General features: G+C 49.4%; 1 protein-coding gene across 1 annotated transcript in view; it reads right to left on the reverse strand.

The window, feature by feature from the left end:
• The window catches only part of CSMD2 (CUB and Sushi multiple domains 2), a 587354-nt gene that overhangs the window by 283388 nt on the left and 278203 nt on the right, over window positions 1–25763 (reverse strand). Inside the window, exons 6-9 of the mRNA XM_012642214.1 lie at window positions 22735–22847; window positions 9250–9327; window positions 3999–4086; window positions 3178–3302 (exon numbers count right to left, since the gene is read on the reverse strand). Of these exons, the coding sequence (XP_012497668.1) occupies window positions 3178–3302; window positions 3999–4086; window positions 9250–9327; window positions 22735–22847 (404 nt within the window). The remainder of the gene's footprint in view (window positions 1–3177; window positions 3303–3998; window positions 4087–9249; window positions 9328–22734; window positions 22848–25763) is intronic.

A 25763-nucleotide genomic window follows, 5' to 3' on the forward strand; every position in this document is an offset into this window, starting at 1 on the left:
ATTGAGGTTCTGTAAAAATTCATTTTAAAATATGGGGCTCCATATGTAAAATAAGTCTGATAAGCCCCATATTATATCACCCTGCCTATACCTGGGGCTGAACAGAATTAGTTTAACAATGTTTCATGTTGCCCTCAATCTCCATTGTATAATAAAAATTTTCTAGGAGTCAGATTAGAAGCTCATTTCTGCTGGCGGGAGGAAAAGAAAAGAAAGGCCAGTGAATACCTAATTTCAAATTCCAAAACGAGGGCGCAGTTCCATATTGTTCGTTCATTTCAATCACTGATTCATTCAGGTGGTCCCCAAACATTTGTTGAGAACCTATTATTTGCCAGTCCCCGTGTTTTAGTAGAATTAATTGTGTGGAAAAATGAATATTTCAAATCAAATCATATTTTGAATTCATTAGAGAGAAAAATAATACCATTGTGTTTTTAGAATGGGATCTTTTGGCAACCTGCTTCTTAGTGGAACTTCTTGGAATTGAAAGAGTTTTGTCCCCTTTTTATTTTTAAGGTGCAGTTCACCTAAACGCTCCTAAAAAATCACAATTACAATGGTAATTGCAATGAATTAAGAACAAAAGATTTTAAAAGAGAAACCTTAAAAACTGCCAAAATAAAGGACGCTTGAATCTAATATCTGTCTCAGCTCTTGGCCTCTAGGAAGCCCAGGACAGACTGTCCAAGCCCAAACCCAGGAGATAGCTGTCTCTCTGTCTCCCTCACGATGGCCTACGGGAGAGGAGAAAAAGAGGGAGACGAAGGCAGGAAGGTTCACCTGTGCCGAGAACCCACTCTCCACCCCTGTCAGCACTGGTCACTTTCTATAAAATGACTTGTCTAAATTTCACAATCACCAGGCAGCGGAGGTTTTGTTTTCCCTGTTCACAAATGAGGGCCCTGTGGCTACAGAAGATGAAGGAACCCAGCCAGGGCCAGCAGGCTAATAGGTGTCACAGTTGTGGTCTGGATCAAAGTCTACGTGACTTCCGAATTGTGTGACTGCAATAGGATTGGACAAGAAAGCGAAGAAACAGGCATCACGGAAAGGACCGACAGTCCCCCTAGAGGCTGAGGTTTGCGCCAGGGCTTGAGGAAGCTGTTTATGGACAGTGCCCAAGCAGGTTAAACTCAACACGTATGCACCTAATCCTGGTAGAGCCACTAGCATCGCTTCTAAACAAGCGCTGCCTCGACTGCTCCTCAAAGGAATGCCACGAAATCATGTTCTGCTATTACCACCTTTTAGCAGGAACAAAGGAGATTCAGAGAGGTGAAGAAACTGTCCCAAGGACGCCCAGCTAACAAGTGATGATGGTTGGATTTGAACCATAATTTCCCCCTGTTTCACAGTGGCGGAGGATGGAATGAAACGACGTGAAAAACTTAGCCCAGTGCTTAGTGAAAATGGAGCAGAGAATTCAGAGTCCTGGGGGGTCCAAATCACTGGAGAAAAAGATGAGCATATTATTTGACTACAAACTTCCTTAAGGTGGAAACACCAGCCTTTCCCCACCCTTGGCATGTTCATGTAAACAACCATCATTACTAAAAGAACAATCTTCCTCTAGTGAAAAGGTCTTGGGGACAGATCAGATCCCACCACTGCCTAAAGGCATTGTTAGTCTGGATTCTCAAAAGGAATTTTGAAACAACAGATTGGCAGAGGTCCTCAAACTTGATAATTCTATGCCTCTCTCCACAGCTGGTGTCTTGGTTCCCTGTAATTGGAGTGGTATACTGTTTAATTATTCCATTATTCTATTGACCATGCAACACATTTTATTGAGCACCTATTATGTATCAGGCCCTATTTTAGGAGGTGAACAAAACAGAAATCCTTGCCCTATCTAGCTCATATTCTACTAGCACAAGGATATTTGATTTTTTCCTTCTAGCATCTCCCAATTCATAAACTGTTTACACAGCCACAACTCCATTTGACGTTCACATTAAATGTAAGAAGGGTCGAGTGGGTACTATCATCTCTGTTTTGATAGATAAGAAAGGCTTAGGGAAAATAGGTGATTTGCCCAATTGCTGAGTTATAACAAGAATACTTTTATTGTTTTTTCATTTTTTTTTAAAAAAATAGTAGCTATGTAAAATTCCTGAAAGAATGGAGTTAAAATCAGTGGAATGCAAAGTATATTATAAATTGTGGAGTACGGCCACTTTAAAGTTGAGTGAAGATGAATAAATCTAAAGCTAATTTGAAAGATGTTTTCATGACACTCTTCTAGATTACTTATCGACTCATTTTTAAAAAGGGAGTGGGTTTCAGCTCCAACTTTGTCCCTTCCTTAGTAGAAAAATGATCTCAGTTATTTTTCTTGGACCCCTCTTACTCTGCCTGAATTTCATCTTGATGCGTATGCCTAGAGGGAGGCAGAGACTCTTTAGAAGGATCCAGAATGTAGCTTTATAGTGGGAAACATACCTTCTCTTCCGAAAGGGCACTTAGAAGAGCACTTTTAAAGGCCATCGAGCTGCCTAGTGCTCAGGGGTTCTCTTTGCTGGTGCCCTGAGAAATGACGTCAGGGGCTCATTTCTCCACTGCAGAAATACTTTCAGGTCTGATATTTTAAGATTATTTGGGGACCAGGGGATAGGCCAGCCCAACCTTGGCTTATGTGATGCCTGGGAATGTGGGTGGCAGAGCCCTTGAACACGAGATGCCCAGGTGTAGAGTTAAAGGAATCCCACAGAGAAGCCTTTTGATCTCAATGGCTCATGTCACTTCCACATAGCTAAGAACACTCTTCCAGGAGTGACAGGTCTCTTTACTGCAGAGTGTGGGGAAAGATACAAGGGCATTGGGATAGAAGTTCCAGGATGTGTATGCGTTATAATGGAGGGGTTCAAGGTGGCTTCCTTTCCTAGTTAGGTGTGGTTGTAATATCTGTTCAATGAGCTAGCAACCTGTTTTATTATATGTGACTTCCCCATCGGACTGTAAGGTGGGCAAGGACCATATTTATCTTCCCTACCTCTGTATCACCTGATCCTAGTACAGGCCTTGATACCAAGAAAGTGCTAAATAAGTATGTTAATTAGTAAATAAACACAGGGGGCAAGGGTGACAGCCTGGGCCTCAGATGCTGGGAACTGGGCTTCATCCTCCACACCTGGCCCTGTTTCTGTCCGGCCTCCCTTCCCCGGGCACCCTCACCTCGGCAGACCGGCCTGTGGTCGCTCCAGGCGGCAAACATGTCGCTCACTTTCATACAGGTGATCCGCTTGGACCCTTGCAGGTCATAGCCCTCGTTGCAGGTAAACTGGACACTGGATCCTAACCTGGGAGACAAGGTGTGTCTGTGAGCTCAATCCCCGGGCCTGCCATGCCCCACCCTGAGTTCTGCCTGGTTCCACAAAGTGCCACAGGGAACATTATTTCTCTTTCTGACCCTTAATCTCTGCTCTACTGTTTAATCAACTTAAAATCTCCATTGGAAGAGACATCTGCTCTCCATCTTTTTTTTTTTTGGACAATTTAATGGTTTTAGGATTGAGTTAAAAGGTGACTTTGTGAGCAAAGCAGCAATCCTTGGAGATAAGCATCAGTTTGGGCAGCTAAGAGTGGGTGGATGACACCCGTAAACTTTAATGAAAATGGAGGATTATGGGAAAATGCCTGGATAGTTAGAAAGTTTGCAGAACATCCCATCTCTCGGCCCCAGGGTCTCCTAGATTATCACAGGTTGAGCTGCCTGCTGGCGTGTCATTACTGAGATGGCAGCCTTTGTTTCCTGGGTATGAAGGTTTGCTGTAACACTGGCAGCCTACGGTCCCCCCATAAGGCCTGGGCACTGTTTTAAGGACCGGGCCGGGAGAGACTGTCAAAGGCCACAGCTCTTCTCCAGAAAGCATCTGTTCCTGTATCCAGCCGGTTCTCTCCATTTCTACCTCCAGCCAGGCCAGCCTCTGTCTCCCCCACCCCGAGTCAGGCCACCCCACCTTCTTGCAGTCAGCAAGTTCCCAAGTAGATCTTACCTGAAATCCGAGCCTAGTCTTTTGCCCCTTTCGGGTATGCCAGGATCTGGACACATGCTATGTCCTTGGGATACACCAACCTGAGTTACTACAAGGCAAAAGAACAGCACATACAGAGATGGAGAGTCACAGGAAGGCCACAGCGGCAATGTCTCAGGGTGAGAGGTGGAGGCAGACACAGAATGATGCCCTGCTTTGCTGGGTCTGTATGGGGTGGCTGGGGTCTTCCGGCCTGGGGTTTCCTGAGTGTGCAGGGTGAGCAGCTGCTATTGACAAATCCCTTTGCGAGCAAAGTCATTCCGAGCGTGTGGGTTCAGAGATTGGCCTCCACCCCAACAGCCACCCAGGTCCCTCATCCCACACCAGCGGCCAGAGGTGGCCTGTCCACAGCCCCTGGTGACTTCCCTACCCTGGGCTGCAGATCTCGGGGTGGAGAGTCTAGATGAGACGAGCCCCCCACCTCAGCCCCAAATGGAAAAATGACTCAAAGAAAGTTAAATAAAAGGTGGATGCATGATCAGAAACGGTAAAGAATGTAAGAGAAAGCTGCAGTCTGAAGTTCAAAGCAGGGACTTTAGCTCAAACATGGACATTTCTTCTGAGATACCTCTTCCCACCAGACACTTCTCAAGCCAGAGTAAGCAGTAACCAGACCGCCCCCCGCCCCGCCCAATGCCACCAGCCAAGGGCACTGAGTAGACATGGCACCTGTGATGGTTCTGGAAGGTGGCATGATGCTCTGACACTTGCCAACACCAAAGTCCTGTTTACAAAAACCATATGCACAGTTGTCTCGGCTAGAGGGGAAGCTTGGTCAGGGGGCGGCGGATATACACATGGTGGACAGGGTGGGCAACACTCTGGCCCCTGCCTGTTCATTGTTCACGGGATGTGCGTATTGGTGAGGCTGGAACCCCTCACACCTCTGGGTTCCTGGCTTTGAGGATGACCAGGAGCTGGGGCCAAGCAGATAGCCTGGTCACAGCAGTTCCATTCAAGGACTCCCCAGTCCCACGATCCCAACAGCGACCTCTAGAGGAGGGATGACAGGGCACCTGGAACAACATTCCCTAAGTTTGCACGTTTCCCTCCTGTTCCCCTCAATGCCCCATGATGTGAGCAAAGTGCTCCGTGACCCACATGCCCACTCCCTCACATAGGTAGACAAGCATTCATTGAGCACCTACTGTGTACGAGGCTTTATTTGGATCCCATGAGAAATGCCAAGGATAGTCAAATGTGTCCACTGTCCTCAAGGAGCCTCCAGTTGAGTGAAGATGTGAAACATGGAAATAAACTGTGGAACCACATGGGGAGGGGTGAAAGATGCACCTTCAGGGATGTTCAGACGAAGACCAGTCTCACAGTGCTGGGAGAAGTTTGAACGGCTGCCTGAAGGAGGTGGCATTTACTATGGACCTTCCGAGGTAGTAGGCTTTGGACACATGGCGACAGAGATGACGAAGGCAGACAGGGGTGAGGAGTGAAGTGGAGACATGCAAACAGAACTAGGGGTCACCCTGTGTAGGAAGGAGGATGAAGGGTGATGAGGGAGAGTAGAAAGTGAGATTCTAGGGATCAGACTTGGAAAAGTTTCCAGTGGGACCCTGAAAACCCCTGGGAGCCCCTGCAGAGTTCTGAGGGGGAGAAGGGTGTGGTGAGACCCCATTGCCCAGGGGTAGGCTGGTTACTGTGAGATGAGCCAGGAAGTTTTGTGACTGTCCAGGTTGAGGACAACAAGAGCCTGGTAATGGGGACAGGCATGAGACAGTGGGAAGGACGTGGCAAAGGAGGAATCCCTGGGGCTCGTGGAGGATCAGGGCATGAGGGCAGGAAGCAGGTGTTTCCAGGGCTGGGTAGCCCTGAGGATGCAGGGGGTGTGATGGAGGGAGGGAAGGCAGGGAGCCCCGTTTTAGACTCATTGAGTCTGAAGCTCATTGCTACAGTTGTAGACAGTTGTACACCTGTACACAGGTGTAGACCGTGTTCAAACCTCCAGGTAGCCCGGGGTATGGCTGGACACGGAACCTGGGGATTTGACAGACTCCATTCTCAAGCCAGACACCAGGTATCCCCTTGGTTGTCTGCAGTGAATGCAAGGCCTTCTGGGTAGCTCCCTTTCTCCAGCATTCCACACCGCCAGGTTAAAACCAGTCACCCAACTGGAGACTTGTCCCCTACTCCCCCCATCCCCTTCCTTGCCAAGCCTCTCCCTCCAAAGCTTTCACATCCTAAACTTAACACAGTCACCATTCCCACCAGTCCAGACACCTTTAGGCAGGGATAGTTAGATGGAGCACCACCCCCAAAGTAGAGCAAGCTCCTGCCTCCTTGAAGTCTCATGGTTTGCAAGTAATGGAAGGAAGACGATAACCCAATACGGTTTCCTCCCGGGAAAAGGAGCGAGGAATCCTGAGCTGTACTTGCTGGTTTACCTGTTGGTGAGCCAGTCCCCCCGTACAGCCTCATGGAGATCTGTCCCTACTGCGGACTGCCCAGCTAAGGACCCGCCTTCTTTTTAGGTCCTCCCTGCGCAACACTGCCCATGGACCACACCCATCCCAAAGCCCCTGCCAACCACCACACGGGAACCACATAGCCCCCTGTAGCACATGAATAACATATAGCAGTTTCCTGCCCCCTTCTCTTGCCCTCTCATTCAGTAGTGACACCACCCAGGAAGCGGACAGAGCAGAAGGCTGCCCAATGACGATGGGGTTGGACCAGAGAGGAGAGACCATGCCAAAGCCCACCCCGTGAGCCACAGCCCCTGATAGACAGAGCAGACCCCACTGCCTCCCCTCGAATCAGCCAGCCCCCAAGGAGGATCATGCACCATCTAGGAAGTCACAAACCCAGCAGTGACGCAGCTCGCACCTGGCCCAGGGCCCTCTTCCAGGGAGCACTGAGCAGGCGACGGCAGTCCCAGGAGGACCTTCAAGGTTCCCCAGGAAACAAGCAAATTTCAATCTCAGCAAACAGTTTACTGTCTGAATTATGGAAGCAAGAGGCGTTCCCCCTTTCTTTCTGTAATTCCAGCCTTCACTGTCTATTCAAAACCAGCTGCTTGTATGTGAGGCACAAGATGAAGGGTAATCCTTACCTGTCTTGGGAGGGCCACTATGGTGAGAAGAAGCTGCAACATGCCCAGAAAGGCAATGCCTTCTACCCAAAGTGCAGGGTGACACAGACAGGTGGGTGGCCAGAACCGATGGCCAGGGGTCCATGTACCCATGGACTGCCTAGTAAAGGCAGAAAGCCGGGTCCACTCCTCCCCTAAAGCTCAGGACAGCTGTCCACAGGGGATCTGAGCGAACACAAAGGGCCAGACACTTGCACACATTTGGCTACCAGCCTCTGAGGCAGCTTGAATCACACACCCATCTTCTTCAGAGGAACTCTTAGAATGGAGATTGATATCTTCTTGGCAGAGAGGTATATACTTTTTGCGAAGAATGTTTGCATTATTTCATTAGAACAGGATTTCTTCATCTTTCTGAGAGAGTTCTGGGCGTCTCTGAGTAGCTAATGAAAACCATGGACCCTCTCTCCAGGAAAATGCACTCACAACGTCACATGTCATTGTTCAGCTAGTTTATGGACCTCCTGAAGTCCTCAGTCAGGAAGGCCATCTTAGACCCAACAGGGCCCTTGGGAAGAAGGCAGGGCAGGGATGTGCATCGCCTTTCTACAGATGTGGACAGACACTGAGACATTGGCCTCTGGGGGAACACGGCTACCTGAGACACAATTGGGATATACACTTGGTCTCCCAAACCAAGGCCATTTCCTTAAGTTTGCCTGTGGCTCCGGGGCAAGCTCTGAAATCAAACCAGTTCACGTGCTCTCCTGTGACTACAGAGGGAGGAGCCCAGGGGCCAGGCCCACAGCTGAGTCCTTGCTACAGATACCTGGCCCACTCCAGGCTCTTCTAGTGCCCTGCTCCCTCCCTGAGCCCCTAGGCAATCACCAAAGCAGGGCCCTGCATGGAGCCCCCTCAGGGCAAGGGGTGATCAGAGGCGCTGGTCCCCAGCTGAACCCAGCCACTGGTGGCACCTGTCTCCACTCAGAGGGCTTGAAAGACCAAAGAAAATCCCCACACCCGGGTTCCACTCAGTCAGGGCCACGGAACAAACTGACCCTGCTCCAACCTACTCCCAGCCACACACATCAGCACAGAGCCTGGAACCACGATGCCGCTCTTGCCTGCCTGTCTTCAATACAGACTTCCAGTGAGCGAGTGGGACCAAGATGGAAGGAGGGGGCCAGAAGGGTGGCAGGAGCCAGTGAGGCCCAGGAAGAGTGGAGGGGAAGCAGGGAGGCAGGGAGGGTGGGAAGGGGGATGGAGGGGAAAGGAGGAGGAGGTGGCTTGGAGGGGGAGAAGGCCTTTGGTGGGGGGAACGAAGGGAGGGAAGGAGAGGGGAAACCAGAAGGTTGATCCATTGTTTGGGGGACCAAGGAAAGCTCCCCACGCTCCCCCAGAAAGAAAATGGAGGGATTCTGGAAAAAACTCCTGTGCTTTCGAGCCTAGCTTTCTCAGGTACCCAGAATCTTCTCCAACCCTTCTTGTGCTCTAGTGCCAAAGCCCCTTAGCACAGGCTCTGATCAGGTATTTCTGGGGGTGACATTCCAGACTGCTCCCCAGAACTGGGCCTCTTTTAATCTTCCAAACATTGGAGCGGGAACATGTTCTCAAAGTCATCATCCTCCCCGTGCCTAAGCAGAAGCTGCAGCACCTCCCCGACTGGCCCGAGAACAGCCCCCAGTCCTCTCCCTGCGCAGCCAGGTCCAAGGATGCTCGGAGGTGGTTACTGGGCATTCCCCCCTGCCCTGTTCCCAATCTGGACTTGGGAGCTGGAATTAGAGCCCTGCAGCCCCCAAGATCCCTGCCTGAGATTATTGACTCCTGAAAGAGGAGCCAGAAGGACTGTCTTAGCAGGTGGAAGTGATTCAAAAGGAAAAATAAAGAGAGAGAAATGTAGCAGTAATGGCTCCCTGGACTGCAGTTCGAATGGGAAGTGAGGGAGGAAGAGGATAAGGAGGGAAATGGGAGGAGGACGAGGAGGCAAAAGACAAGCCCGGGGCTGCTCGAGGCACAGGGTCAGTGTGTCCATGCACAGAGCCCGGGAGGGAGCGAAGCAGGGCCGAAGGGAAGTCATCCCAGCATCATCGGCTTCCCCGCGGTCACAGCACCACGCGTGTCTGACCTTGAACAAGAGGCCCGGCAGGCGGGCCCCGGGCGGACACTTACACACAGATGTCTTCTGGCTGTTGTCTTTGCTGGGCATCAGCTTCACACCTCGAGATTTCAACTCAATTTGCTTCTTGACTGGAGAGGAGACAAGAAGAAAAACAGTTTAAGTTGTTGTCTGTGACCAGGGGTAGGGCTCCCTCTAGAATGATCGCTCTTGTGGCCTGGGACGTTCCATGGCAGAAACTCCTCAGGGCTGGGACGTACCAAGAGCAGCGTTCAAATGTGGCAGGGTGCAGGAAAGGTGGTCTCCCACCTGCTGGGTGTTGAGGGGCTCTGGGAGTCCCCCAGTGGCCTCTCGCAGATGTTCCAGATTTCACTAGAACTACTGAGTTCCATCTGTTCCCCAGCACACTGTTCATGGGCATTTGTACGTGAAGTCTTGCAGCCCACCCTCCGCTCTCTGCTCTCCTGCACGTTCCGCCTCGCTTTCTGAGCCAGCCCCGACAGGGTGTGGTAGATTGGACTATGGGTCCAAATCGTCACCACTGCACCCTCTGCAATGTGATTTTGTAGTTCCTCCCATTGCAGAAGTGGATTGTATTTTACCATCCCTTGACTTTAGGTTCAGGCATATGATTTGCTTTGGCCATTGGAAATTTGACATGTCCAAAGGCTTGAGAAGCACCTCCCAGATTAGGCATGCCCTCTTGCATCCCTGCCATCATTGCGAGACACATGGCTGATCCCAGGAGGATGAGAGACAGGTGGGGCGGGGTCAGCCTCGCTGAGCCCAGCCTACATCAGCTGACCTATGCAGGCAGGGGACGCTGAGTCCTGGAGGTCACTGGGGGATGGTATCTGGCTCAGGTGGGTGTCTGATGGATTAAATCTGGCTTTGACCCTGTCACTAAGTCCATTCCTCAGCTCACCACAACTTTGCCAAATAGTACTAAAGGGTGCCAGAGCTGGAACACCACAATTCCAAAGGCCATCCCTTTTACCCATCACCCTCCTGTGGTCTGACTACCTCTGCTCCCCAAGGCATTCTCCTGGTCTCCGAGGGCTTCATCCAGTCTCTGGTTATACGCTTTGGTGCATCTGTCCAATCCCAAATCCCCGTGCCATCCTCCAGCCAGCCTCCGCCTGCCAACTTAGCCCTGCTCAGACTGATGCCCAGCAGTGGTGACAGCAGCTGTGACCAGGCACTTCGTATGTGCCAGGCCTTGGGTGCTTTATGAGTTCTTCCCTTAACTCAGCATCCTTGACTCCTCTGTCTCACACCCACACACGATCCATCAGCAAATCCTTCCAAATATATCCCAGCTGCCACCACTTCTCACAACTTCCACGTCTGTCACCCTGGTCCAAGTCGCCGACACCTCTCCCCCCGTTGCCATGGTCTCCCATCTTCCACCCTTGCCCACATAGAGTCTGTTCTCAGCACCAGAGCCAGAGGAATCCTGTTAAAACGTAAGTCAATCCACATTACAGCTCTGCTCAAGACTCTTCGGTGGCAACCCGTCTCTCCTAGAGTAAAAGCCAAAGTCTTTAAAATGGCCTGCAGGGACCAATCTGCTCTCCCCAAGACCTCCCTGACCCTATCTTCAACCTCGATCACTCCTCTCCAGCCTCGTGGGTCCCCCGATGTGCCTGCAATATGCCAGGCATGCTTCTGCCTCAGTCTGCCAGCTCCCCAGCATGCTTTCCCCCCAGATAGCTGCACCACTCGCTCCCTCTTCCCTAGAGGTGTTTGTGCAGACATCACTTCCTCACTGAGGCCTTCTCTGACCACTCCATTAAAACCACACCTCCAAACCCAGCTCTCCCTACCCGCTTCCCTACTTTATCCCCACAACTTTCTCATATACGATATCATTTGTTTAGTTATTTTTGTCACCCACATTGCAATGTAAGCTCCCTGAAGGTAGGGATTTTTATTCATTGCTGTATCCTCACTTCCTAGAACAGAGCTTCCTGGCACCCAATACTCATTTCATTTGGTCCATATACTTTCAACGACCTTGACCGGTAGTCATTACACCTACTTGGTAGATGATAGAATAGAGGTTCAAAGTGGTTTGGGTGCCTTGCTGTAGGTCACACAGCCGGGAAGTAGCTCTGTTCTTGGCTGAGCCCCAGCTTCTTTCCTTATGCTCTGCCCCAAAGCAATGCCAGGGGCATTGTCAATCTTGTCCAGGATCTGCCCCCTCCTGAGCTCAGGCCCTGAAGTTCAGGTATTTGCTCTGGACGTGAGGTAACATGGCAATCCCCAAACCAAAGCCACAGCCATCAGATGTGCAAGGGAGCGGCTCCCAGTCCCCCACTCCGGCTAAGTCACCCAAGGTCTGTCCCCTGGTAAGCCACTGTCTATGCTGAATGCCTGATGAAATTCAGTTATTACCACAGACACAGCCTCCCCACATGCATTCAAATCCTTTTTATAAATGTGCGTTTCTCTCCGTGTGTATCCAGCAGGAAAATTTCCAATGAACACTAACGTGGACCCATTATCAAAGAGAGGGCATTAGTAGGGAAACATGCATTATTCAAGCCTAGCTAATACGGTGTGGCAGCGGGGAAATCCCTCTGATTTGCCATCCCTAGGAAGACAGGACCAATCCTAGCACTGTGACAATAGCTCAAGCGCTTCCCCTGATGCCCCAGCACTGGGACAGGGGTGGGTGAGGGGTCTCTATAAGCCAGTGTGGCCCATTCGAGGCCGGGTCTGTGGAGATGGCTCAGGGCACCTGGCCAAGTAGGAGAAGAGGTCAGAGTCATCTGGGTCTCCTTGTCTCAGGATCTGGTGTCACTGGAGGAAGGGGATGAGGAAGGGGACCTGAGCACCACGGAGGCCATTCCCAGGGCAAAGCTGCTTGGGTTTTCCTTGCAGCTGCTGTTGGGGGGCCGTGAGATGTGGGTGGCTGTGAGGAGAGGCATTGCTACGAGGGAGCCCCCCTTTCTCTATTCTCCAGGTTGCAGAGAGGAAGATGCTCCTCCTGCTCCTTGCTCCTCTCAAGGCCCCAGAAGGAATCCTTCTGAAGTCTGTGTCCTCTCCACTCATCCCTCCCAAGGAAGCACTGTCTAACCTGATGGGTCACTGCTTAATATTCACTGGGCTGCGTTTAGTTGAGGATGATGTCATCATGCCTCCCAAGCTGGGGCTAACTTCTCTTCTTCCTCTTTCATGTCCTGCTACTTCCCATAGGATGCAGTTTGTCAAGGTGATGAGAACTGAACAAGAAGGAGCCAAAAAACCTACAGGGAGCTCCTAAGGGTGCACATGAACTTTGTGACTGTCTACTCCTTTGAGCTGGGTCTGAGAAGTTGCATCACCCATGTTGCCTGTGACCACCACGTGGTCATCAGATGCATGTTAGAATCCACGGATGGAGTCTTTGTCCTCATCACGTGAGCCCAGGAACATGCATTGGCTGCAGTGCTTTGGGCAGGGATTCCTCATACCAATAACATAATCTCTAAAAGATGAACATCTAGGTCCAGCTGGCCAGGGCCCATGCTCTGGGGACACAGAACCTGCACTTGGCCCACACTGCACGGCAGCGGATGAGCAGGTCATGGAAGTTCCTTGGCCGAGGGGTGAGCTCTAGACAAGATTCACATCACCAGGGATGTGAGCATTAAAAAACACCTCCTGATGCTGGGGCCTCAGTTCTTGAGCAATTCCAGGGAAGTGGTCACACCCTGAATTATACATAGTAATTTGTTTTTTTTTAACAGTCTGCCCAGGTGGGTGGTGAGGGATCATGGAATACGGAGCACTGTGTGAAATCAGCCGCAAAATGAGCTCATTGAAGAGCTAGCTCGACAGACTGGGGCAGGCTGGGGTGTGAAACGGCAGAGAATAAGGGCTGGTCCCCTCTAGGCCTCCCAAGTGCACTACCGGCAGACTCAGTCAGAAAGGAAGGTCAAACCCAGCAGATTGACAAAACAGCAAGAACCTAGAGAAATTCTGATGTATTCATTCATGGCGTTTGTACATCTTTCATGGAACGCCCACTAGCCTGGTGCCAACGCTATTACACTGAACCCCCGGTCTCTACAGAGAGGATTCTGCAGTTGTCAATACGGTGGAGATGAAATGGAGCCTGGAGTTCATGCTCACATGTGTGTGCACATATCTGTGCACACATGGACATCTATGTCTACACAAGCTCACTCACAAGTACACATTCATGCACATGGAAACACACAGCCAAATATCCACATATAAAATACTAGTCCCACACCTATACTGTCCACAGTTTTTCACTGTACGTGAACAAAGTCGGGACTCCCAGGAGAAGAGTGCTGGCTCTAACTGGTTGATGGAAATCTTACTAGGTGCATTCATCTCCTCTGAATGATAATGACTACAGGAGATTGCCAGGCTGCTCCATTCATCCTTTATATTCTGCTTAATTACAAGACATTTCCCCGCTGTTGTAAAGGTTAGCGGGACACATGGTACACATTTAGCTAGAAGAATCTGGCAATACAAATGCTTCTCTAGTCTGCAGCATGAGTTATTGGGCTGAGCTAGCGGGAGACAAGGACCTGTTAGGGGAGGAGAGAGGAGAGGGAGGCCTAACCTGTCTCCAGTGCTCTGGGAGTCAAGAACTGGACGGAATCTGCAGCTTCTTTTCGTCCCAGTGGATTCAGACTCCCCTCCACAGGGTCAGCCCCTCCACTAACCTTGACTCCTCCCTTTGCCCTGCCACTTGGCTGTCCCGCTGGTGGGGCCATCTTTTCCTCTACCCCTACACACACTGCTTCACCAAATCCAGTTTACTCTGCCTTAGAAAATTTCTCCAATGTGTATCCTTCTTTCAGTGTTCTAAGCCACTCCTGCATAAACACATCCTTTTTTGCTTGGATTTTGTTTGTGGATTCCCCCCTCTGGCTCATCTTTTAAAAAGTTATCAGGAGTGATTTTTCAAAAACTGAAATCTGATGTCCCCTTTTTCCTACTTGAAAAATTGCTGGGTATACGTCTTGCATTTTGCCCCTCCCTTGTTGCTGAGGGTCTGCCTTGCCGCTTGGCCTCCTACCCTGCAGAAATGCTTCGATTACCCACAGTTCCTTGCCATATGAGGCCAAGCCTGGCACGCTGACTCCTCCCCTCACACAGATTTATGCCAAAGATGTAAAATCCGGTACAGATGCCTAAGACCTAATGCTTCAAGGTGTAGACGTTCTAGTAGATGCTGTAGCCATTACTATGGGGCCAAAGGAAAGAATGGTGATTCCCAGAGCTGGGAAGGCTCAAAGTAACAAAAGACGATGTATCTGTTGCAGGTCAATGGACTTACAAGATAAATATAAAATTGTTGGCACCGGGCTTGATCAGGATGTCACTAACATACAAATGAAGTGGCTGGGGTGGCACCACCAGTGTTACTGTCCTGGCATGCCCAGTCACCAAGGAAGGCTCGGTGAAGATCAGCAGAGGTGTTAATCCAGTGGAAACCAGGAAAGGTGTGATGTTGCACGTTGATGCTGTAATTACTGAACTCAAGAAGCAGCCTAAACCTGTGACAACTCCTCAAGAGATTGTTCAGTTTGCCTCAACGTCTGCAAATGGAGACAGAGAAATCAGCAACATCATTTCTGATGTAATCACAAAGGTTGATGGTGTCATCCCAGTGAAGGACAGAAAAACACTGAATGAATTAGAAATTGAAGGTACGGAGATTGGCCAAGATTACATCTCTCCCTACTTGAATAACACATCAAAAGTTCAGAAAGGTGAATTCTGAGATGTGCAGGATTTCCAGTGTCCAGTCTATGGTACCCAATGCCCACTGAAATAGGACAAAAGCTCCAGGTTTTGATGCCATAGAAAGAACCAACAAAGCTACTGCTACTGACGGTAGGGTGCTTGGAAAAGAAAGCTTGACCCTATATCCTGAAGATGTTCAGCTTCACGACTTAGGAAAAGTTGGAGAGGTCATTGTGACCAAAGATGATGCCATGTCATTGCAGGGAAAATGTGACAAAAAACTCAAACTGAGAAACATATGCAAGAAATCACTGAGCAGTTAGATACTGCTATTAGTGTCTTCGAAAAAGGAAAACTATGAACATCTAGCAAGACGTCAGCCACACTGAAAATCGATGAGAAAAGTGATGTGGAAGGAAATGAAAAGAAACAGACCCAGACACACTGAATACTACAGGAGCTGATGTTGAAAAAGATATCATCTGGGTGCTTTGCTTTGGTGCATTTCATCCTTTGATTCACTGCTCCAGCTAATGAAGAGTAAAAAAATTACTATAGAAATAATTAAAAGAACACTCAGAATCCTAGCAATAACCATTGCTAAGAATGCAGGCTGTTGAAGGATCACTGATAGTTGAGAAAATTATGCAAAGCTCCTCAGAAGCTGGTTATGCATCATGCTTGGAGATCTGAATATGGTGGAAAAAGTAACAATTGACTCAACTAAGGTTGTAAGACCTGCTTTGTTGGATGCTGCTGCTGTGGCTTCTCAGTTAACCACAGCAGAACCTGTAGCCACTGGAATTCCTGCGGAAGAGAAGGGCCTGGGATGGTAGATGGGAGGCGGTGTTGGGGGTGGCATGTTCTAATTCCTGGGACAGTGCTTTGCCATTATTAGTGAGCCTGGTGCCGCTTGCTCTTTACTAAATAACTTCAGCGAATTCAGTGGGAGAAAATGAATAGAGGAAAGATATTTAAGGGAATCACTGTAGCCATCGGTCACTGGTTTCAGTTGCCTATCCATGCGATGCTGTTCTCTCTACCTGGAACATTCTTTCCTGTGCTTCTCTGCCTGGCTACCTTTTATCGGTTGGGTAGCCAGGGCCTCCCTATGGTTGTCTCTACTGCTCTCAGGTAGAAGTCATTGTCCTCCTCAAGACTTCACTCAGACCCTGTTGAAACTCTTGTTACCCTGCAATATCACATCCTATACTCTAGCTACTGTCCCACGAGCTCATGTGTCTACATCCTGTGACTGACACAGAGCCAGGCACAGAGAAAGTTCCTAGAAACAGTTTGATGACTGAGTGGATGACTGACTGTCATAAGAACGTGTGCTGTAAGTTCATTTCCTGGCAAGAGGAGGGGGTGACACGTGAAGCCTGGTGGGGTGAGGAGGGCCGTATTTTGCGTTCATGCGTCGGTAATAGGCTCACTCTTGACTGAACTCAGCAGCTTGACTTTGTGGGCACCTGGCCCTGGGCTCCCTAGCCAGGCGGCAACAGCCCTGCAATTTTTGCAGAGCCCACAGAGGCCCAGAACCTGGAAATGAGACTGAGAAGAGTTTGGCAGCTCAGCAGGCCAAGGAGAATAGGACTAAAAAGTCACAGTGTGACCACAGGATGCCTAAGGCACTTCCATTTTGGCCTGAGAATGCAGGTAGGTAAGTCACAAGCAAGGATCCAACATGTTCGCGTGTGAAACAGACGCTTCGGCTGTAACTATAAAAAGCCTCAAGCATCTCAGTAAACGCAAAGTGTTTTCAAATGAGTAAGTTTATTCTGCAGACAAACTCGGTGCAGGAATTCTAAAGGAACAAATGGTTTTCATTATGGAATATCTTCCATCTCTCGGTCACCATGGCTGGGCTGACAAGAAAGGCAGTGAGGGACAGGTACCAGAAGATGATCACAAGGTCAGAGTGGGAGGCAAAGGGCAGGTGTCTGAGAGCAGCCACAGGCGCCAGCTCTTACTCTCTCACTGTACGTGTTTCACCATTAAACAGCAAGTCAAGGCGGTTGGTGGGGTATGGGAGTTGAGGGTTCCGTTTCCTGAGCACCCACCATGTGCCAGGTATTTTACCAGGATCTCCTTCCATTTCCAATAGCCCTGTGGAGCTGATAGCAGTTCCTCTCTCCAGATGAGGCAGTAATAGTGCAGGCGCTGTCCTCCCTGCCAGGGAAGCCCTCCCTCCAGTTGTGATTATAGGCCACTGGGTGCATTAAGAAAGGCTTTTCCCACCATCATTCCTTGTAGACTTGAAAAAAAACCCAGGAAAGCAATTAACACCCTGAGAAGGACTGGAAACATTCCCCACCTGGAGGCAGAAGGACTGATTACACCACCTCGATGGGCCTCCCAGAACTGAAAGGAAACTTAAAGATCTTTTAAAGTCCTGTGGTTGCCAAACACTTTAGCTGCAGGAACTTACCGTTTTAACAAACTCGTAAGTAAATACCCACGACACAAAATACTGTAGATCAAAGAGAAACTGGTCTGGCTAAAGTGGGAGTGGAAACCTGGAGTCCCACCTGCTCAGCCCCTATCAAGCCAGTTGCTGGGAGACCCCCTTGGTCTCCAGGACACCCACTTTGAAAATCACTCTTTCGGCCCCATCCCCTCCTGTTAGATACATGAGGAGGGGAATGGTGGTCTCCCATCTCTACCTTCAGCCCAGAGCTTTCTTCCCTGAGCTACAGACCCACAAATAACTCCTGATACCCCAATACTACCGCAGAATCAATGTGTCCCAAGCAAAATTCATCCCCCATCTCTCTCTTCCCCAGACCACCTTGGCTAATAGCATCATATTTTTTTCCACTTAAGCTAGAAACCTAAGATTCATCACTGACTCCTTCACCTTCATGCCCCCTCAAATCTAACTAGTCGTGAGTCCGGTGCAGTTCACCAGGGATTATCTCTTTGGTCTGTCTCTTCCTGTCCATCTCCACTGCTGCTTAAACTTTGGCCCCTGTCATCTAATTCCCCAAGACTCTTAACTGTCCTCCCAATTTTGATTCTAAAGCAAAGATCTTCCCAAAATGAAAACGTGACCCTGTCTCCCCTCTTGTTGAAAACTTGGTATCATCTCTTATCTATGACCCATGAGATCAAGCCCAGCTTTATCAAGGCTTTTAGCAGCTGGACCCCTACCTTGCCCTCTGGACTCAGGACCCACTGCCCCTCTAGCTGGCAGGCTTTCCTCGAGGTTGGCAAACTTTTTCTGCAAACGGCCTGGGAGTAAGTATATTAGGCCCATGGGCCACCAGTCTCATTTGTAACTGATCAGCTCTGCCCTGGTAGCGCTAGAGCAGCCACAGACAGAGTGTCAGTGAATGAGCATAGCCGTGTCCCAACAAACCTCTATTTATGGACACTGAAATTTGAATTTCATACAGTTTTCATGTGTCATGAAATATTACTCTTCTATTTTTTTCTTCAACCGTATAGAAATGTAAAACCCGTTCTTTGCTAGAGGGCGGCACCAAAACAGGTGCAGGGCTGGATTTGGGCTGCGACCCCTGCTTTAGACGCATGGCAAATTTAGGTTCCTCAGATTTAGCAGTTTCACATTTTCCTGCCTTTGGTCTACCTGGAACGCCTCTTCCTACTGTCAACTGGCATATTTTTGAGACCCACATTTAAGTCACTGCCCCCTTTTTTTTGGTTTTCCTTAAGTCCCTCCAGCAAAACTAATTGCCCTTTTATCTCCAGCCCTGGAACTCCTAATCAGGCCTCAATTATAGCTCTTATCATGCTGCACAGAGTTACGGATTTATGTCTGTGCCTCTCTTTAACCTGTTCTCCTTGAGAGCAGAGATGGGCCCAGTGGTGTTCATCTTTCTACGCTGTCACATAGTAATGTGACACTGAAAATGCTTATTAAATTGAACACAAGTGCCCACCTTCCAACAGCCTGTTCCGGCAGAGCTCAACTAGATCTCGGATCTTCCGATACCCTGTGGTATTAGTTAAAATTGTGTCTGGCCATGAACACCCCTAAATTCTGATTGGACTGAAATGAGAATGAGAATGGAATGTGCTATGTTGTAAGTTATCTTTTATTTTAAATTTACTTTTTGTTTCCCTGGGAAAAAATACCTATCAATACAATTAGGGATCGGTAATCATTAGCTCTGAAGTGCCATTAGTCACTTGAGACTCTAATGCCACAAAACTGAGCATGGGTGGAACTGATCCCGTGTTGGTGGTTCTTCCCCGGCCCTTCCAGGTCCATTCCTCAACTCCTCTGCCCTGCTCTTGGCCCCGGGACGCTGACCACTGTGGACTGCTAGAGAGCAAGAGAGCCCGGAGGCGATGCCAGCCAGCATCCCAGGGCACAGAGCAGGGCAGAGCAGGGCCTCCGTTCCCTTGCTCCCGGCTTCCTGTTGGGTTTGCAGATGGGAGGTGCAGCAGAGGGCGGGGAGGGAGGTGACAGGCTACCGATTCTGTGGCCCCCTCCTCCTGCACTGGCTACTGGTGCCTGTGGCCACCTCTTCCTACACTGGCTACAGATGCCCTGGCCCCCTCCTCCTGCACTGTGGGTTGGTAACAGCCTCTCAGGCCTGCCGAGAGGCCCCTCCTTCACGGCTCCAGCTCTTGCCACCCCCTTCCCTTGCCCCTTTATGTGCCTAGGGGTGGTAGAGGCCATCCCGCTGTTTAGTCCTGGGGACCTCACCATTCCTGTTGCAGTATACCTTCTGCCTCCTCCGGGACCCCTGACTGAAATCTATCTCTGCCACTGTTTTGGACTGTATTTGCAACAGCAAAACCTAGATTGGTCTTTAGTCGTTCCAAAGTTGTCATTCCTTTAGAGTAGTGGTTCTCACCCAGGGGTGCTTTTGCACATGAGGAACATTTGGTAATGTCTGCAGACTTTTTTGGTTGTCATGACTGTGTGTGTGTAGCGGGGGAGTGCTACTGGCTACTGGTCCCTGTATTCCCCTCCTCCTGTACTGCATCTAGCAGTGGGTAGAGGACAAGGACACTGCTGTAACCATTCTACAATGCACGGAACAGTCCCCCACGACAGAATTATACAGATTGACTATTATGCCGATAGTGCTGGGGTTGAGAAAATTTGTTTGTAGAGTCACCAATTGAGTTACTAAATAATCATTGCATATCCTTGCACTATGCACTCTTGGACTGGAAAACTCTAGCAAAAGTAGGTCTCAGAGGAGAATCATTTACTAACACAATCACAGTAATTACACACGCCAGACCCAAATTAACACTGCTGGGGTTCAAATTCTGACTCCAACACACAGTGAATGAGACCTTGAGCCAGCTATGGACCCTTTCTGTGGCTGTCTTTCCTCATCTGTAAAATGGGACTAATAATAGAACCTATTTTATACAATTGCTGTTAGGATAGAATGAAGTAAAAAATGCCAAGTGCCTAAAACCTACAAAGCCCTCCTTAAACACTGACACACACTAATATGCAAAACTCCATCCTGGGAAGTGCTAAGGGGGCTGAGAGAGGAGGAGACAAGGTTTGTTTTCAAGACATTGGCCACTAAAACGGTGTTTCTCAGATTGTGCAATGTTCCCTGCTACACACTTGTGAAATTAATCTAGAGGTTGCAACTAGCATTAAAACATGGAAAAGAGGCCGAGAACGGTGGCTCACGCCTGTAATCCCAGCACTCTTAGAGGCCGAGGCGGGTGGATTGTTTGAGCTCAAGAGTTCAAGACCAGCCTGAGCAAGAGCGAGACACTGTCTCTACTGAAAATAGAAAGAAATGAGCTGGACAACTAAAAATATACATGGAAAATAGCCGGGCATGGTGGCGCATGCCTGTAGTCCCAGCTACTCAGGAGCCTGAGGCAGGAGGATCGCTTAAGCCCAGGAGTTTGAGGTTGCTGTGAGCTAGGCTGACGCCATAGCACTCTAGCCTGGGCAATAGAGTGAGACTCTGTCTCAAAAAAAAGAAAAAAAAAACATGGAAAAGAAATTTTCAGGGTAAATCACACTTAGTAAGGGTAAATACCACGTGGTGACATTTTCCTTTTAGTTCTGTAGATGTATGTGCCTACGGGGTTGTGATTAATGTTTTTTCTACGGCGGGGTGAGATTAACAAAACAAAGTTGAAAAGCTACTGGTTAAATAGGAAAGGGAAGACACCCAAAGCACCGTAAGAGGAGGCGCTGTGATTTTGCAGAACTCACAGAAGCCTGTGTATTAGTTTGAGCTTCACCACTCACAGGCTGTGTGATCTTGGGCTAGTTATACAACCTCTCTGAGCCTCAGCTTCCTCAGCTGAAAAAAATGGGAATAAAAACATATACATCACTGCATGGTGGAGAGGGAGGCCTGGTGCGCTGTAGGTGTGCAACCCACGTGTGACCTAGAGACTGCCCCGTTTCGGTTCTTGTTGCCCATGTCTGACATCAAACCTTAACCAATTACAATGACACACAGGCGCTCGGCAACTTAAAATATTAGAAACACTTAGCACTTATTTAACCAGATACAATTATAACTTCCGTCTCTGCTTTTCTATTCTGGAAAAAACAGTAGAAAGGTTCAGACAGCTGTCCCCCTCACACAGAGGCACAGCCTCAGCGGTGGAAAAATGTCTCCAGGAAAGCTGTCAGGGGGAGGCTTTGTTAAACTAGTCAGACCAAGTTGGTTTCTTGTTTATTTTTTAAATATTTCATACGTGTCCTGCTCCAGGGCTAAGTAAATGAGGCCATTCATAAAAGGTTCCAATTTTGAAGGTAATGCTTCTGCTTCCAGTTTCTAGCCAGAAAGCTTGGCCCCGGGGGCCTTGTGGAGAGGGCTGTGCTCTGCCCTGAGCCACTTCCAGGGTGGGCTAGCAGACACTTGGCCTCTGAGGCCCAGGGCTTCACATCGGGACTTATACTTAATAAGTGTGCAATGTAAGTTTGCTGTCAAATCTATTAAAACCAACACCCATTTGGGAGTGGTAATAGTTACAGACTTGATGAGCATATTATGAGGCCAAGCCTCGGTGTTTATCTCTATAAATTTTGAGTACTTCAAATAAACTCAGTGTTGAAAGGAATGTTCCATCCGCTGGAATTCTGATCTCCTCCGGCTGCAGAGAGTGCTCCCTTCTGGGTTGATCCATTCCTTTTTATAGGAGGCTCTTGGGGTTAGGAAATTCTTCATTACTGCAGCAGAAATCTGCTTACCTGCAATTTCCACCTGCCATTCCTGGTCTGATCTCTTGCCACTAGACAGCTCTTCGCACATGTGAGCATCAAAGCTACCATGCTCCCTAAAGTGATTTTGCCTGTGTTTGTAATGTACTTGTGTTCTAGATCAAATGAAAGACAGTGGCAATGTGGGCTGCTCTCCCGCCTTGCGCGGAGCCAGGCTAAAGGCTGGTGGTTGAGAGGGTGGGCTCTGTGCTCAAAAGACAGGGGTTCAGATGGCCTTGGGAAACTGGCGTAATTTCTCTGAGCCTCTGCTTCCCTGGGTATAAAATGGGGAGGTGACAGTGTTTTCCTCACAAGGTAATGATGAGGATTTAATGGAGCACTTGTCGATGGCTAGCACCGTGCCTGGCTCTCGGCGGGCACTCGGTGAGTATTAGCTATTAGGATTAGCCTGGCCTGAGAAGTGCAGCTCAGGCTACGCAACTCCAGAAATGTCACTCCCTGGGGCAGAAGACCACAGCGCGGATGCAGAGATGCACCATGGCAGGCTTCTGGTCTGCAGGTAGGAACAGACGCCAGAGGCAAGGAGGCCCTGAAGCCACACTGGACCCAGTCTGGGGATGGGACGAGTCCTCCAGGTGCCATTTCTGCCACCCACTGAGGAAGCACGACAGTCCCGGGTCCTGCCTACCTTGGTACTGGGCGCTGAAGCCGCGCTGCCGGTGGTTGCCGTCCGACGTGAAGTGCAGCCGCAGCCAGTTCTTGCTGCTGATGACGGGGGCTGGGAGGCTGGCTCCGGTGAACCTGTGGGGACAGGAAGCAGGTGGAGTCAGGGACCAGAGCTGGGCGGGACAGGGACGTGGGCATCCAGGAATTGCCCCACTCCCCTTTCACGGCAGGACCTCAGCCCCGGCCTGGAGCAGGAAGGGAGGGCTGTGTCGCCTCAGCCCATCCGGTAGCTTGGCCCGAGCAGCTTGAGATGGGTCCTCCAGGGCTTCATCCCACCGCCGGGTTCCCTGAGATGCTGAGACGGGGCTGACCCTTCAGGCCAGCAGTGCAGGGTAAGCGCCTCCGGCTTCCATCTCCTAAGCATTCCACCTTTTTTCTTTTGTCTAGACTTTGCCTTTTCTGCCTGGAATATACCCACCCTAGCCCTTTCTCCTGCACCACCCACGTCACCTGAGACGACGCTGGGAAGCCCCCTCAAATATCACGTCCCCAGGAAAGCCTTTCTTACTCTCCTTGGCTTTGAAGCCAACAGATCTGGGTTCAGATCCAGCCTTCACCAGTGTGACCTTGGACCCGTTACTTAACCTTTTTAAGACTGACAATAATACCAGCCCTAAGAGTTCGTGAGAGTAAATGAGAACCCTCACGGGCAAAGACCCTAGCTCAGTACTGGGTACATATCGGGCTCAATAAATAGAATTTTCATTTCCCTTTTCTGTGATGGCACGGCATTTTGTTAAAATGGTAATTCCTTTATCGAGGTGTGTGTCTCCCTAAGATAGCTCCTCAAAGGGGCCAATGTAGCCTAGAGGTGAAGAAGCTTGGGCTCTGGAGGGATCAGCTGTGTAATGTTAGGAAAATTTCCTAAGCCCTCAATGACCTTATCTATAAAATGGGGATAATTAGACCCTTCCTTCAAAGGATTGCAAGAATTAAATGAGGTAATACACAAAAAGACCTTAGCACGGTCCCGGGCCACAGCAAGCTCTCAGTAATGGCAACTGTTATTTTCTTCTTTATCTTGGTTCCCAGAACCTAACACAATACTTGGTACAAAGTAGGCCTGTCAGGGTTCCAGCAGAAAGCAGGTGGCACAATCATATGACAATAGTTCCAGGAATTCAATGAATGACTTTTTACAAAGGTGAGGGCGAACTATGGGAAGACCACCAGGGAAGGGTAGTGTTCTGGGGCTGGTAACTGGAGGACTTATTGTCACTCCCGACCCTGGAGCAGGGAGAAGAGGGAATAGTTATCTCTAAAGAGAGGGCTACCTGGAAAAAGCCACCCTACAGGACCCAGATCTTCAGCGGGGCTGTGGCCAGTTTGTGAAAATCCCACCAGGAGGGAGCAAGGAATGAATACCCATAACTCGCTCTCCTCCTTCCCCTCCACCAATCTCCTGTTGATGCTCCTGTTGATCTAGCCCAATTGGAAGCCAGAGGGCAAGGGAGCATAACGATGCAGCCCACAGGTAAGCCTCCCCAGGCATGGAGCAGGGAGGAGAGAGCAAGGGAGGGGAACTGCAGGGCAGACAGAAGCGCTCCCGCACAGTGGGTCTTCATAAATATGCATTAAACAAAAGAACTAACCAAGGAGCTTCACACGCTGCAAAACTGAATTCTTACTATAATGAAAATGCTGACACACACGAAAATTCAGGAATATAACCCATATTGCTACGGTAAGAACTATTATAGAAACCGATTACTGTATTTCACCAGATCCCATTTAAAATAGTTTATTACAGACTGAGTCATTTAAGTTTTCTAAGGAGTCACAAACGTAGTGTGGGTTTTTTTTCTCCAGGCCAAATTCAATTCTATCTCAATGACAAATCTTGGAGGCTATTTACATAAGGGACACTGAAATAAGGAGAATTTACCTGAATAATTCAGAACCAAAGCCTCCTTATTTCAAAATGGAATGAGGGGAGGGTGCTGAGGTCTCCAGAGCAGGATGAGATTAATGATCCCCGTTTATATCCAGCAGCAGGGAGACTTCCCCAGCAGAGATCAGGGTGGGACTGATTGCTTTAACCTCCGCTTGCATGGCCTGGAGAAGCCCTAGGGGACATCTCCCACCTCCCGTTTCTCCCACACCTTTACCCACTCCCAGAATCCTAGTAATTGTTAATGTCCAAGGCTGAAACGCTCTGGGCCCTATACTGCCCATGCATCTTTGCTCTGTTCTGCCCCTGCCTCCCTGGGCATAAATGTTGAGTATTTGAGAGTTTTCTTGGCACCTATCAAAGAATTGGGGGCTTCCATGGCAGGATCATCACACTGAACTCTGCCGCTCAAAACCCTCCATGAAAAGGGGCAAACTACCCGGACGTGCAGCACTGTGGACGGGTCTCCAGAGCACGATGCTGCGCCGTCGCAGGGCAGATACCGCGAGTATGCACTGCATGGTTCCACTCCTATGGGACCCCTGTGAGACTCTGGAAAAGGCTAATCTTTGGTGAGAGAAAGCAGATTAGTGGTTGCCGGAGCTGGGGGTGAGAGGCAAAGGTTGGAGACCGGCTGGCTGGGAAAGCACACAAGGGCACCCTCAGGGGCGATGGAAACCTTCTCTGGTTTGAATGAGGTGTTGATTAGATGGGATGAAAACATGTGTCAAAACTCCAAAGAACTGTACATTTCAAATGGGTAATTTTATTTTGTGTAAAGTATGTCATAATAGAGTTAATTAAAAACAAATCAAAACAACACAAACCTTGGCTCCAATCCTCAGAGTAAAAGACCTTACTGAGGCCGAGGAGGCTTGAACAAAGCGCGTGCGCCTTCACCTCGCCTGCCTCCTTCCCTCCTCGCTCTTTAATCCTCCTGCTCCAGCTACAACCAGCTCCCTGCTGTTCGAAACCGGCCAGGCCCGCTCCCACCTCTGGGCCTTTGCACTTGACATTCCCCCTGCCTGTTACGCTGGCTCTGCTCTCAGACCTCCACCTGGCTCAGCCTCTCACTGAGCCTTTGATCAAACGTCACCTTC

The sequence above is a fragment of the Propithecus coquereli genome, unplaced genomic scaffold, assembly GCF_000956105.1.
Source record: "Propithecus coquereli isolate 6110/MARCELLA unplaced genomic scaffold, Pcoq_1.0 Scaffold178, whole genome shotgun sequence".
NCBI classification, from domain to species: Eukaryota; Metazoa; Chordata; class Mammalia; order Primates; family Indriidae; genus Propithecus; species Propithecus coquereli.